We start from the raw sequence: 13,562 nt of genomic DNA, 5'->3' as shown, positions 1-13,562 counted from the left end.
CGGAGGACATCGTAGTTTGTCAAGCAAATAGCAATCTGACAGCTCCTTACATTAAAGGCTTGAAGCTTTCCGGATTCCACTATGGCCTATGTGGAGCGTGACGTGACCGGCGGTGAACACGCGGCAACGACCGTCGTCGGGCGGGGGAACCGTGAGTCGTGAGTCGACACATCGTGTTCGTGAGAGCTCAGAGGTGTCCCGTCAGGCTTCACCTTTTTAGGGTTTTTACATGGGCAACATGAGATGGCTTATGTAGCTTTTCTTCTGGGCGAAAAAGACTCTGATTCCAATACGTGGAATCTGGGCCCACCAGATTGTCCACATCATCGTTTTCCACGTAGCAAATAGCGGGAAAAGGGCTCTCACATCTTTTGGCAGTTGCTAGTTTTGAGAGAATCTGAGAGGATAAGAGGTTGAAGAGTCGCTAGTGGAGGGAAGACGACGCGGAGGTATCATGTCCATGAGATGAGCTTCCAGTTGAGAGATGGGAACAAGCTGGAGCTGGACCTGCAAAATTCTGAGGCAAATAGATATATATAGAGAGAGAGAGAGAGACTAAGGGCCAACAGAACAGAATTCCCTTTCCCTTGGCCCGTTGGCTGTGCCCGTGCAGAAGCGAGAGTCAGTTTTCGTCTTCATCTTCGAGACCAACAGGGAGGACGGAGGCATGGAGGATAGCACACTGCACATCTAGGGTACCGTGTGGAATAAAGGGAGCAGTGGGGACCTGATTACCCGGGCCGGATACGGGATACCCTACACATATCCAGTCCGGTCCCGGTTAATAATAGGGTTTGGGTCCACAAATTTTGGTCCCTGACCATTAAAATAATTCTATTGGGGCCCATCTCGGGTTCTATTAATTTAAAGGCCCAGCAGCTAGCAATTGGGTCCAACCACCTCTCTCTCCCTCTATCTTTTTTTTTTGGAATTATTCTCTCTCTCTTTCTATCTGAGCTCCAAAAAATGAAAATTTGGTGGATCCGATGAACTAAAGTAAACCGCATGTGGGGTTGAAACTTAAAACCAATGAATACAATAGATTTTAGGTCTAATTCTAAAATAGTATCATACACAGGTATTAAATTAAGCAGATGATGATACTCGGAACAGACGAGTATAGTAGTATACTAAAATCTGTGTTTGGAGAACATGGACCCGCACCAAACCCAAACCATTGACACCCTCAGTGTGGATTAATGAGTCATCCCTAACACAAAAACCGCCAAGCACGCCTCAAGAATCAAAATTGTTGCGCCAACCGCCAAACATCTGCAACCCAAAGTAGGTAAAGTAGGGATGGCTTGGATGCTGGGACCTGGGACCAGCCTAGAGTGTTTTTAGTGTCCCAGGAGTGGACCGAGTGGTTCTGCGTTTTGCGGGTACCAGACCCTGCACAAAGACCAATCTGGATGGAATGTTTTACTCTAGAACTAGAAAACCATTATTTGTAAACCTTGAATCGAGCTAACGAGTGCATACAGATACAAGACAGTAGGCACTCCCTTTGGAAGGAAGCACTTAGCCATCACTTGAGACTTCTTCACGTTCCAATTTGTTCATTAAAAAGAACCCATTAACCAATGCTGCTGGTCCCTGCTGCCCGGGTCCTGGAAAAACAGTTCACGGGTTAGAACGGAGAAAGATGCAAAAAACTCCTCCAATCCCTCTCAGGAATCAGGTCAACACTGAACACAGTGCAAGTTCACTTTCGCCCCAGTCAGTTATTGCAGCCAAAAAAGATAATGGGCCACGATGAAAATCTCTCCACCTCACATGCTAGCCTGGCTGTGGCTGGTTGAAATGAATCTATTAAATATTTGGGACATGTTCGTTTTTCGTGAGGTGAAATGGGGAAACCAATTTACCTGTGTTCGGATTTCAAAATTGTGGGACCCATGGTAAGTTTGATTTACCGTGGGTCCCACAAGAGATAAAAGTTCGAGACCCTACCTTTCCGAAAAATCACCTCTCTGTTTCCCTCCTTCACTTCGTTCTACTTCTCTGAAAATCAGCTCTGCGTTTCTCCTCCACTCCTTTCTTCTTCTATGCCATTAATTCTTTCAGACAGAAAATGCCGAGTTCTTCTATCGCTGATGCGTGTCTTTGAGTTCTGCTTCTCTGTGTATCTCTGCGTATCTCTGCGTTTCTCCTCCGAAAATCACCTCTGCGTATCTCTGAGTTCTGCTTCTCTGCGCTTCTCCTCCGAAAATCACCTATGCATATCTCTGCATTTCTCCTCCGAAAATCACCTCTGCGTATCTCGGAGTTCTGCTTCTCTGCCTTCGCTGCTGCTATATCAACTCATCGCAAATGCTGAAGGGTTGTCGTCGCTGTTGTCGGCAACATTGATCATCCCAGTTGTTGTCGCCGCTCCATCTAGTTGCCATCGCTGTTCATTTTTTCCTCCATTTAAACAGTAAGAATCACTATTTCACTTGTCGTTGATCCACCATTCCTCTGTAATGCATCTTTTTTTTTTCATCTTATTCAAAAAATGTTGCTTCTCATCCTATTGTTTCTCTTTTATTATTATTTCATTGATTTCTTTTTTTTTTTTTGTTTCCCGATTTCTTGGATCTAGTATTTTGGTTTTTTAGATCAACTGTGATACCTAGAGTTTTCAGAATCAGAAAAAAAAAAACAATTCTTGTTGTAGAAGATCTACTCGGTAAATCACTGTGAGTAGTTGATTAATTTTGAATTTCTAGATAACGTTGTCTTGTTTTCTATTTCATGAATTTGTTAGGCACTAAAAACATGTTAAAAGATCATATTGAGAACCTCTGGTGGCTGAATATTGTTAGGCACTAGAGGAAGAACAATGCAGGACTGAAAATCTGCACGGAGCTCATTAATTGTTTCTTCGGAAGCTTCAAGCAAGCCTTTGGTGTCTGAATCTGAAGCCCTTGAATTAAATGATAAAAGATCATATTGAGGATTATCAGAAATAGGAGATACACCACGAGGCAAACTACTTTGGGAACTAGTTGAATCTTTTATTTTAGTTGGATCATATGCATCGCCACTCAAGTTGTTTCCAGGGGAAATGTCCATCTTGTCTGTGGAACTATCGGCTGAGTCAGAACTATGGTGTGACCCTGATGCTCAGAAACTTGGGTCCTGTGGTAATAAAAGTAGAGAGCAAAATTATGTGATTTTCCAGGAAAGAAATGCTAATCGGTACAACAAAAAGCAGAAAAATAAAAAAATAAAATAAAATTGCATGCGTAATTTGCCTAGAGAAAAACCTCTTGGATGTAAGAAATCTCAGTAAGACTCTAATATGAGGAAAGCTATAAAACTAGAGAAGCATCAAGGGCCTGTCTGACAATATTACCTCAGATTGCACCTATCCAAACTCATCCTATAGGTAGTAAAGAGATTAGATACACTATATCACATTACACTACAAATAAGGAAGAATGAAATTTGGTTGATATTCTATTGTGGATGGATGAATAATGTGACATAAAATTTATTGTAATATAAAATATGCATTCATTATCACTTTCTGGTGCCCACAGACGGGCGACTCCACTAGGGAGACCCTGGGAAAAGTGTGCCATTTCCCTTGCTGGTTCCAGCTGTGGCAATCAATTTCGGTTCCCAGACAACAGTTTGTTTTCTGTAAAATTTAAAGTCCCTCTTGTTTACACTTTTTTTGCAGCTTGTTCTGAGTTTGTTTTTAGTTGAAGCATTCCTAGTTTTATTAGTATGGGTCTGGATTGAATTCCTAGGATGGATAGCTGTCTTGATTTCTGTGATTAAATCATCTCGGTTTGGATAATTTCTTTGTAGTTTTATGTTCAAATAACTCCTTGTGATGAATAAAATGAATAATTTCTTTGTAGTTTCTATTGGTTTAAGCATGAGTGATTTTATTTTTAACTCAAATCAGGTTTGGATGTTACTATTTACTTCATGTTGATGCTTATTTGTTGCTGAATATGATAAAAAGGACATATATGGATTGAGGTAGTGAGAAATGATTTCACAGCCCATATTTTTATAATGGATATGGCACTGAATAGAATAGTGTGGCAGAACAGGATTCATGTAGTTGACTGGCCCAACCTCATATAGTTGGGACAAAGCTTAGATGATGACAATGATGATGATAGCCACCCATGGTATGCAGTTGTCCCAAGTTTTAATTTGCTAAAAAATACCATGGGACTTACTGCTTTAGGGGTCCAAAAATATCTGGTAAAACTTAAAAGATAACAAAAGGTAAGAGTTGACGTATCTCAAATGTTCTATCATTTTGGGGATTGCCTTTTCTAAGAAAAGGTAAGAGTTATATTACATCCAGAAAGCAAAAAAATATACAAAATATGGAGAAGCAGTTTCTCCTACCAAATGATGCATGGGAATGGAGACATTGCTCCGTAAAAAAAAAACAAAAAAAAAAAAAAGAAAAAACAAAACAAAACAAAAAAACTACTGATTTCTGAAGTAGGGAGACTATCTGCTGTGGCATTCAGACTAGTAGAGGTAGAGCACCATGCAAAAATGGATCTTCATGCTCATGGTGTGGTCAAGTTAAATTTTGATAGTTGATTCATCAGCAAGCCTGTCGAGAATGAAGACAATGTTTGTTGATAGTAGCAATATGTATAGTGCAAAAATAAGGTTTATAAAGAACATTTATTGCACATGCAGTTCACTAAACATATTTGTATCTGCGTTCTTTTCAAATGGAGCCTAAGGAACCAAAATCTTTTACTATTAGTAAGGATTCATTTTGGTTGGCAGTTGGAAATCGGAATTATTAAAATAATTAGTATTTAATAGTTCATAGATGTGTCCATGAATCTTTGGTTTTTCATCTTGCCAAGTCAGATTCCTGAACATGTGTTGGATTCTGATTCTTGTGACTATGTCCATGCAACATTGCTTTGTAGTTTTTGGGAAGGCTTGCTGCTTGTATCTCTTTCTTTTAGCTAAAGAAGTTTCCATTATCAATCAAAAGTTAAACTGGGGACCATCCCTTATCAGATTCATGTTGAAGTTGATTAGTTTTATTTCTATTTATATAGTTAGAACATGCATGGGATTCAAAATATGCTTTCAATGCAAACGTTTTTCTGCAATTCCACTCTAGGGCCTTATCCTCTTAATTAATGGATTGTAAGTCCCCGGTTCAGTTTCTGCTACTACAATCACTCTCCTTGTTGGCCCTCACCTCTCTTTTAAATTCATTCACTTGAATTGTGATATGTTTATCTTCTATGAATTGGTTCCTTTTCTATATTTCTAGCCTTTCAAATAAAAAAGATACACTTACAATTGAGTGTATCCTTAGGAACCCAGTATGGAACAACCTCAATAAAATTTAACAGTGTTCAATATAAAAATATAGCATTCTCTTTCTTTTATTATGTACTTAAATTCATTCATGCCCCAAGGTGTCATTCTCTGTGATGCTCCTCCCTGGCACAAAATCACCATTCTCCCTTGAAATAACTCTGTCAAAATATATACATAAGCAAAACCCTATATATATATATATATCCAACATTCTAAAGCAATTTGTAGTTTTGTACATGCATTTATAGAGACTAACAGGTCTAACTTCCCCAAAAAAGTCTCTAGCTTATTATCATCTTCTTCAGGAATGGCCATAATTATCATTAGCACCTCATGGTGCTATACCAAACAACTTAACGAGCAATTCATGGGCTTTCAAGGGAAATGAATGTAGTAGCAGCTCGCACGAGATTCCTCATGATTTAGGCATTAGACAATTCTCACAGTCTGTTGACGGTCAGTTCTCCGGTGAGCTTGAATTTTCTCAGCAAGGTAGCAGGCAATACATGGAACTTGGGAGCTCAAGGGCATATGATTCTTCTAATAATCAGATGCACTGGTCTCTTTAAATGGACTCACTTAGAGCTTAATAGGTTTATGCTATGCACTTGCCTTTTTTCCCCAGTTTTGCTTGGACCTCTTTTTTGAGTTTCAATTCCTGGCTTTCGACCTTGAAAATAAATTCAGTTTTAAGTTGCAGTTCTACTCCTTTAGTAGCTTATTGGGTATGCTGGTATTAATTAGGAAGAGCAAGAGCTCTTTCAATTAGTTTGTTTTAAATTTGAAATCCAGATGTTTAACTTGGCCTTGGAATGTCAATGGAGCATCCACTTTTCAGGTAATGCAAGCAGCTAGCAAACTTGGTATCTCAATTACTGTCAATAAAGTAGGAAGTGATTCCCCAAACACTGGAGCTCCTACTACTGTCTCTCCAATTGATGGGTCTAAAGAATGGCAACCAACATTTACTTTGGACGAAGATGGGCTCCTTCATCAGTTACGTGCTGCTCTTATGCAGTCTCTTGATACTGCTGCATGGCAGTTGCTCATACACTGTTATTAGCCTCTTTTGTTTTTCTATTACTAGTTATTGTTTGTCATGCCTATATTTAGATGTTTTCATGTGGATCTTCTGTTTGCAGCAAAGTTGCCTTTACCCAAAGGCTTCATGCTCTAATGAAAGGAGAATGGGTTAAAGGTTTGTTACCACAGAGCAGTGTCCGAGCTGATTACACAGTGCAAAGGATCAGGATTAAGTTTTCTTATATTTTACTCTTGCTTATAGGCCTAGGTTGAACCTTTTATTACAGTTGCTTTCATTTGGATGGGATAACTCATATAGCAGTCACTATAATCATGGCCTCATGGGTAATGCATTTGTGGAATCTCACAGAGCTTGCTGAAGGAATCTGCTTGAAGAATTACGATTATCTGGGGAGTGGGGAGGTTTATGACAAAGTGAACAAGAAATGGACTTTTGAACTTCCAACAGATTCTCACTTGCTAGTATATCTTTTTTTTTATTTTGGTAGGATGAGGTGGGGGATCTCTGTTAATAACACTTCACTTTTTTCATTACAGGAAGTAGCAGAGAAACTTACTTTGCAAGTGCTTCGGGTCCTCACATTAGTCTTTTCTTCATTTGTTGTATATGCCCATTTGTGAATTTCATAATTGTGATTTTGAAGGTCAAAGGATTGACATGATCTTATAAGCATTGACATTTTAAACTCTCCTCTGCTATTTGTTATTTGTGAAAATTCAGTGGTTCATTAAATAACCAGAACTAGTTTGATTTTCATAAAGAAAACCAGAAATTATGACAACAGTCTTAAATGCCCAAATTTTGAGCCCAAAATAATGGCAGATGGTGTTTTTTTCTATTGTTCAAGAGGAAAAACTTGAATTAGACATAAATTGGGTTTAAAAGAAGAGGCAGCATGGTTTATTTCCAAAAATTATAGGGGCATTTAAGACTTTGTGACATGGTTTTCAAATCCATGTCCAAAAGGTAAAATTGGAAAGAGATGAAAAAAACAATTTACCCAGGAAAGTGGGTGTTGCAAAAGAATGGGAAAATAAGAAACTTCATTTACTTGGGTAAATCAAACAAAAAAAGAACATGGGTAAATGCACTTACCAGGTAAGTGTTTCCTGGGAAATACTTACTTGGGTAAGTGCATTTACCCAGGTAAATGTGTTTCCGCAAAAAGAACATGGCCTTAAATGTATGGGGGTGCATCATGCCTACATAAGTTCGACTGACAACCAAGAAATTTTCAATTGGGTGGATGGGAGCATTGAATCAATGACATTTTGTAACAATTTCTCTTCACAAAAAATAGACAATGTGTATATCCAATGAAATCTTACATTACAGTCTTCGAATACATTTCAGTATTCTACAAACCTACCAGAACATGCATCCGGGGGAATTCCTTTTCCCAAACTGCAAAACCCTTTGCTCATTTACTCCACTTCCAGGTCATGGCTCATGGGTAGTGACTAGTGAGCATCTTATACCTCCTGTAATTTTAATCTTAAGTTATGTTGTCTAGTTTAACCTGGTAAAAACAAAATCTTACATTTGCAAGGTGGTATGGTAGGAAGAGGATAAATAAAAGAGAAGGGGTGTGGTGATGGGGGATGCCACAGATCTTGACCCCATAGATCAAAAACTTACACAGACTTTTATCTTCAAGTTAGTGGTAATCAATCCAATTTCATAGACCACTAAGCCATTGGAATGTAAGGAGCGGGATCTCTTTGTGAACACTAAGTTGAAGGGGGTACCTCTTGTGCAACTGGGACACAAGGTCTCCATATTGTTTCTTTCCCAATGTCAATAAGAGCAATGCCTTTGATAGCCAGACTCTCCCTAAATCTGGTCAGCCTAAGTGAAATCCTTGTTTTTCCTTGCTAGAGTTCTTTCCTCTAACAGCTTTAACACGTCGTCCTCTGTCAATCCCACTCTTTCAAGGATTTATCCTTCAATTGCTGCAGAACCTGCTGGTTGAAAAGGCAATTGCTGTATGAAGCCCAATCCAAGATTACTTTCTAACTGATGAATCAATTTTTTTTTTGTGATAAGTACCTCGTCATTTGGTCTGCTTTCAAGTGGCCGATGACTTAGAGGCCAAAGTGGAGAACTTTTGCTGGATGAAGACCTAGATTCGGGTTGACCAGGCCGAGCTAGGGGCAGATTAGGTGTCGAGCTGCCTATTAGGTACTGAGCTGATCAGGGTGCTAAGCTGCCTATTAGGTACTGAGCTGACCAGGGTGCCAAGCTGCCTATTAGGTACTGAGCTGACCAGGGTGCCAAGCTACCTTTTAGGTGCCGAGCTGCCCAGCGGTGAACTGGATTGATTATTAAGCTTTATAGCTCTTTAGAGACCTGCAAGGAATCAATGTCAGAGGACCCGGGGTGGCTAATCTGGTGAGGTCGCTCCGAAGCTTAAGTCAATACTCTCATAGTAGATTGTGAGCTAAAAATCATAAAGTATGAGAGCTAGAATATACTTACCTGCCCCCCTATGCCATTGGGGTTGGTGCCTTTATATAGGCATAGTTTGGCGTGGGCTTCATGCACCACATCCAAGATTTCCGAGAAGTCGTCTAAGTGGTCTGAGATTCCCTGAGGCAACCGCCATGCACGTTGACCACCCTCCGGATCTTTCGGCACGTGGGCCAACTTCCAAGGATCGTGGGAGTGTTAGGATATACATTCCAAATTTATCGGCGAGCGAGTCTCGTAGGTCGCCAAGTCGGCGCCTGTGCCATGCCGCCAATTGGGACACCATCACCTTGGCTAAGGCAAGTTGTTGCCTAAGTGGTTTCGGGTGTCATCTAGTTGTTTCGAGATGACATGTGTCACAATATCATTGGAGGGCCAAATCCGCCATCATCACTAACCATGGAATATATCATGCATATAACCATTTTACCTTAGAATAAGTTGAAGATGGCATCAATCCAAGAATACTTAGAACCTTTTTGACTTCTGTCTCCAATGAAACAAGGGAATGAACTTATGATGCTTGTTGTTGCTTCCTCTGGCAAAATATAACAAATTACAGAGAAAGACAGAGAGAAATTTAGAATACATTTAAGGGCAAATTTCTTAAACTACCTTTACTACTTAGCTAATTGACTAACTCTACCTATTGTTTACATATTGTCTTAAACCACCCCTGTTATTTCTGACAATTGCCATCGTTGTTAAATCATAATGGAAATGGTGAAATATCCCTTTTGCCCTAATGTTAAGAGAAAAAACTGCAAGAGAGACAAACATTCTCTCTCTAAGATCCATCTGACACAGCATGGTTTCTGATACGATCTGATCCGAAAGTCGATTCTATTTTGTCGGACTCGAATATTCTCATTTTAAATAAATCGGATCATATCAGATTCAAATATCCAACTTTCTCATTGGATTTGAATTCAAATCAATGTTTTTGTAAGATCCGATTAGATCTTTGGATCGGTTTTAATGTTCATAGTATATGATAAGATTTGAATTAGGGTCGTATATATCCTGATTTGAATTGATCTGATCCGTTTACACCCTATGTATTGAAAACATCTCCCTTATTAATGGGGAGATTCGAACCGGGCATAAGCACGGATCATAATTTAACTGATTTGACTAGTTGGTTCAATTCGAGTTCCTAAACACTAGTGAATATGCACATTGAAGCCTTTTTTGGTTGGTCCAACAAATCTTTATTGATTTCTGGTGTATTCAATATTCAAACGAAACCATAGAGGTTTCTTATTGATAGATACAAATTTTTTTTTTTATTTAGTTTTTTTTTATTGAAAAAAGGGGTGAATAATTTTTATATTTTAAGATGAAGAAAGATGTTCATGTGAATAAAATAAATGAAAAATTAAAAAAAAAAAAACTATGCCGACGAAATGATTCTTATTTTATTTGTTTCGTTTGGGAAAAATGGAGGTATTTATGGTCCATTAAAGTTTAAGATGGGCAACAAAAGGAAAATAAGGAAACTTTAGGTGTAAATTTTGGTAATTTAATGCATTTCAACGAGTATTTGTTGCAAAATAAAAGTTCAGGAAGTATTTGTCCCATAAGTAAAAAGGGGTCTTTATAATTTGTCCAATAAACTCTTAAAAACTTTCACAAAAAAAAATCAAAATATCATAATATATAACATATTTAATGTTGGAATTAGGAAAATTCTAAGTAATTAGTATGGGCATGAGAATGCATTTCAACGAGTATTTGTTGCAAAATAAAAGTTCAGGAAGTATTTGTCCCATAAGTAAAAAGGGGTCTTTATAATTTGTCCAATAAACTCTTAAAAACTTTCACAAAAAAAAATCAAAATATCATAATATATAACATATTTAATGTTGGAATTAGGAAAATTCTAAGTAATTAATATGGGCATGAGAGACATTAAAATCGATTGACTTTTCCGATTGGATTCGATTTATTCGGGTAAGGGGTATCCAAATTTGGCTCTAACTGGGCCAAATTCTCATTTAACCCGGATCTGATCCGACTTATTTGCAACCTGTAATGTTGAACCTATCACAATTCACCATATCAACTCCACACACGTGGGGCCCAAGTACGAGTTTAAACTAGAGTAGAAAATGCAGAATTTTTTTTTTTTTGAAATCAGTAGAAAATGCAGAATACCAACATGTAAAGACACAAGTACAAAACATAACCAGTTGAAGATTCAACGGCGAATTGGCAAATAGAACGATGAAACAGACCAAAGTACAAAATTAATGTAATAATAATAATAATAATAATAATAATAATAATAATAATAATAATAATAATAATAATAATAATAATAGTAACTTCTTAATGAACAGAGTAAAGACCCTCTCCACAGTCTAAAAACTCCTGTAGAGAAAAAATGAAGAAAGACCAAAAGCTCAATCCAGAATTGATAGCAACCCCTGTCCAGCATTTCTGTATTCTTGCCTCTGCAATCTCATTTCTTCATAAAACCTCTTAATGAACATCTCTGCTCTTCGATCCACACAGTCATCTTCGTTGCTCAAATCCAATGGAGACCCGGGCAACTCCCTTACAGCGTCATCATTGTCAACTGCTGGTAGCGGCTCCAATGCATAAACTGTTTCTTCTTCTTATTTTTCCTCGCATTCTCTAGAAAGTTCCTCCTTCCACTGTAAAACAATTCGAACCACGACAGAGAAAGAACAATGAATAGATATCTCTACTGCTCCTGTTAGGCTCCATTTGGACATAAATCAGATTTGCTCTCTTAAGTTCCATTTGGAAGACGAGTAAAAAATAAATATGTAGAGCGCAAAGCTTTGTATTTTGTACTATTTTTATTCTTTTGAATGTATTTGTACTCTTTCCAAGCCTAAAAGGGATGTTCTACAATGTGAATTATTTTTCATATTGCAGTTCTAAAAATAAATTAAAACCATTTTGTTTAAAAAAACTGATTGTTCTTAAAATAAATGATTAATCAATTTGATCCAAAAGATTATCCCTCCTGCATGTTTGTCTTCCTTCATTTACTTCTTTAACAAAAGGGAAAAATGCAGATTAGTACCTTGTACTTTGGGTCTATTCTCACTTTGGTCCTCGAACTTCAAAATGTATCGATTTAGTACCTGTCATTAGTAATCCGTTAATTATCTGTGTCACGTGATGGCATATGCGATTTAAAACTTTTAAAATTTTAAAACTACCTTTCATCCTGTTCATTGTCTTCAATGTACAGTTGCATTAAGTTATGTGTGAAGCCATAATAAACCAAATGCATATATCAATATGAAAATCTATCACTGAAACAATGCTCTGTGACCCAAATTAGATGAAACCCGAATGGTATTTATGCCTTTTCACATGTCATTATTAACGATTGGCTAACGGTAGATACCAAATCGACACGCTTTGAAAGTCTAACTACTAAATTAACACATTTTAAAATTCGAAAACCAAAGTGAAACTAAGCCCAAAGTACAGTATACTATGCAATTTTCCCTTAATAAAAAGCCTCTATATTGGTTTTTCTATTATAGTTAATGTGCTGAACTTCAAACTTGAATTAGGAAACAATCAAACATCTTTGAGAATTGAGCCCAGAGTGGACCCAATTTGTACATTTTTATTTTTTAATTAAATTTTACTTATTTCTTCTTCGGGATGCAAGGCCTTCTTGTAGCAGCAACAGCTTCACGGAAATACATAAATGAAAACAAACTAAAACAACGTTCATGGTTTCAAGAGATTTCAGCTCAGTTGGACCCATTTGTTGAATATGCTGAATCCATTTATTCCCAACAGCAAAACTGGACTCAAGAGAAATGCCTTTTTGACGAGTAAATGAAGCCTACATAACAACAGAAAAGGCCTTCCTCATGCTGCTTTGTTCAACAGTGTCATAGCCTAAATCAGGATATACTAATAATAATAAGATTTTATGCAACACTTGGGATTCAAAGTTCAGACAGAAATTGGAATGAAAATTAGAATCAATTAGGTTGAGATTTTATTCCCAAATGAGGGGAGGGGAACAAGAGTCAAACGAGAGAATGCCATCAGGAATGGGAATAGGATTTCAATTCCGCCCAACCAAACAATTAGAATCGAAATGGCCTATTCCGATTACAATTCTAGACAACTATTACCACGAATCAAGCGACCCTTTGGTTTACATTGGAGATTGTGAGAATCATCAGAAATGAAATACTTCCAGACAAGGTTGGACATGACTTTTCACTGGTCCCAACTTGTCTATAGGTGAAAAATACGAGTAAAGTGCATAAACTCAATAATAACCAGCGTGCCTCGAGTCACCAGAAAGTGAGAATGAAATGTGGTGGGTGGGTTTGGATTAGTTTGGAGTTTGGTGTTAAGACAATGCCAGTCCATAATCTTGGTACAATATTCTGTGGACAAATGATGTTAAGACAGCGCTGTGTTGCCTATCAGAAGCTGTCATACATTTAAACACGAGCATCAGGCAACAAATTCCCACCGAATCCAAACAGCCACCGGCCATCGAGAGACTACACTTGCTGTAAATATTTTTTAAAGCAAATCCCAGGTGCAAATGTGCAATTTTTTAATTTGGATCAATGACAATTCCAAGCAAGCCTTAGCTGAATGGACCTCTGCTATATGGCAAAACAGTTATTTTGCGCTTCCATATTTACTATAGAAAAATACTGGTATGCCAATGATATTCATGAGAGAGAGGAGATGTGAGGTAAGCCTTGGGGTA

The 13,562-nt window shown here is 37.8% G+C and overlaps 1 protein-coding gene across 4 annotated transcripts; it reads left to right on the top strand.

Moving 5' to 3' along the window:
• Nucleotides 1-1,842: 1,842 nt before the first annotated feature.
• On the top strand, nucleotides 1,843-7,047 carry LOC148863674 (uncharacterized). Of its 4 annotated transcripts, none has more exons than XM_088975020.1 (5): nucleotides 1,843-2,419; nucleotides 6,138-6,309; nucleotides 6,456-6,511; nucleotides 6,707-6,771; nucleotides 6,895-7,047. In XM_088975020.1, the coding sequence occupies exons 2-5, from the start codon at nucleotides 6,155-6,157 to the stop codon at nucleotides 6,976-6,978; spliced, it is 360 nt and encodes a 119-aa protein (XP_088831146.1). In that variant the 5' UTR covers nucleotides 1,843-2,419; nucleotides 6,138-6,154; the 3' UTR covers nucleotides 6,979-7,047. The 4 variants fall into 4 exon arrangements, with proteins under 4 accessions (XP_088831146.1, XP_088831144.1, XP_088831145.1 ...); XM_088975018.1 differs by having other exon boundaries at nucleotides 1,964-2,419; nucleotides 6,152-6,309; nucleotides 6,456-6,604; XM_088975019.1 differs by having other exon boundaries at nucleotides 1,969-2,419; nucleotides 6,152-6,309.
• Nucleotides 7,048-13,562: the final 6,515 nt, after the last annotated feature.

Source organism: Nelumbo lutea, chromosome 3 (assembly GCF_056320005.1).
Source record: "Nelumbo lutea isolate HS-2025 chromosome 3, American lotus-T2T, whole genome shotgun sequence".
NCBI classification, from domain to species: domain Eukaryota; kingdom Viridiplantae; phylum Streptophyta; class Magnoliopsida; order Proteales; family Nelumbonaceae; genus Nelumbo; species Nelumbo lutea.
Note: the sequence above shows the minus strand (reverse complement) of the source record. Positions and strands in the feature narration are given on the sequence as shown.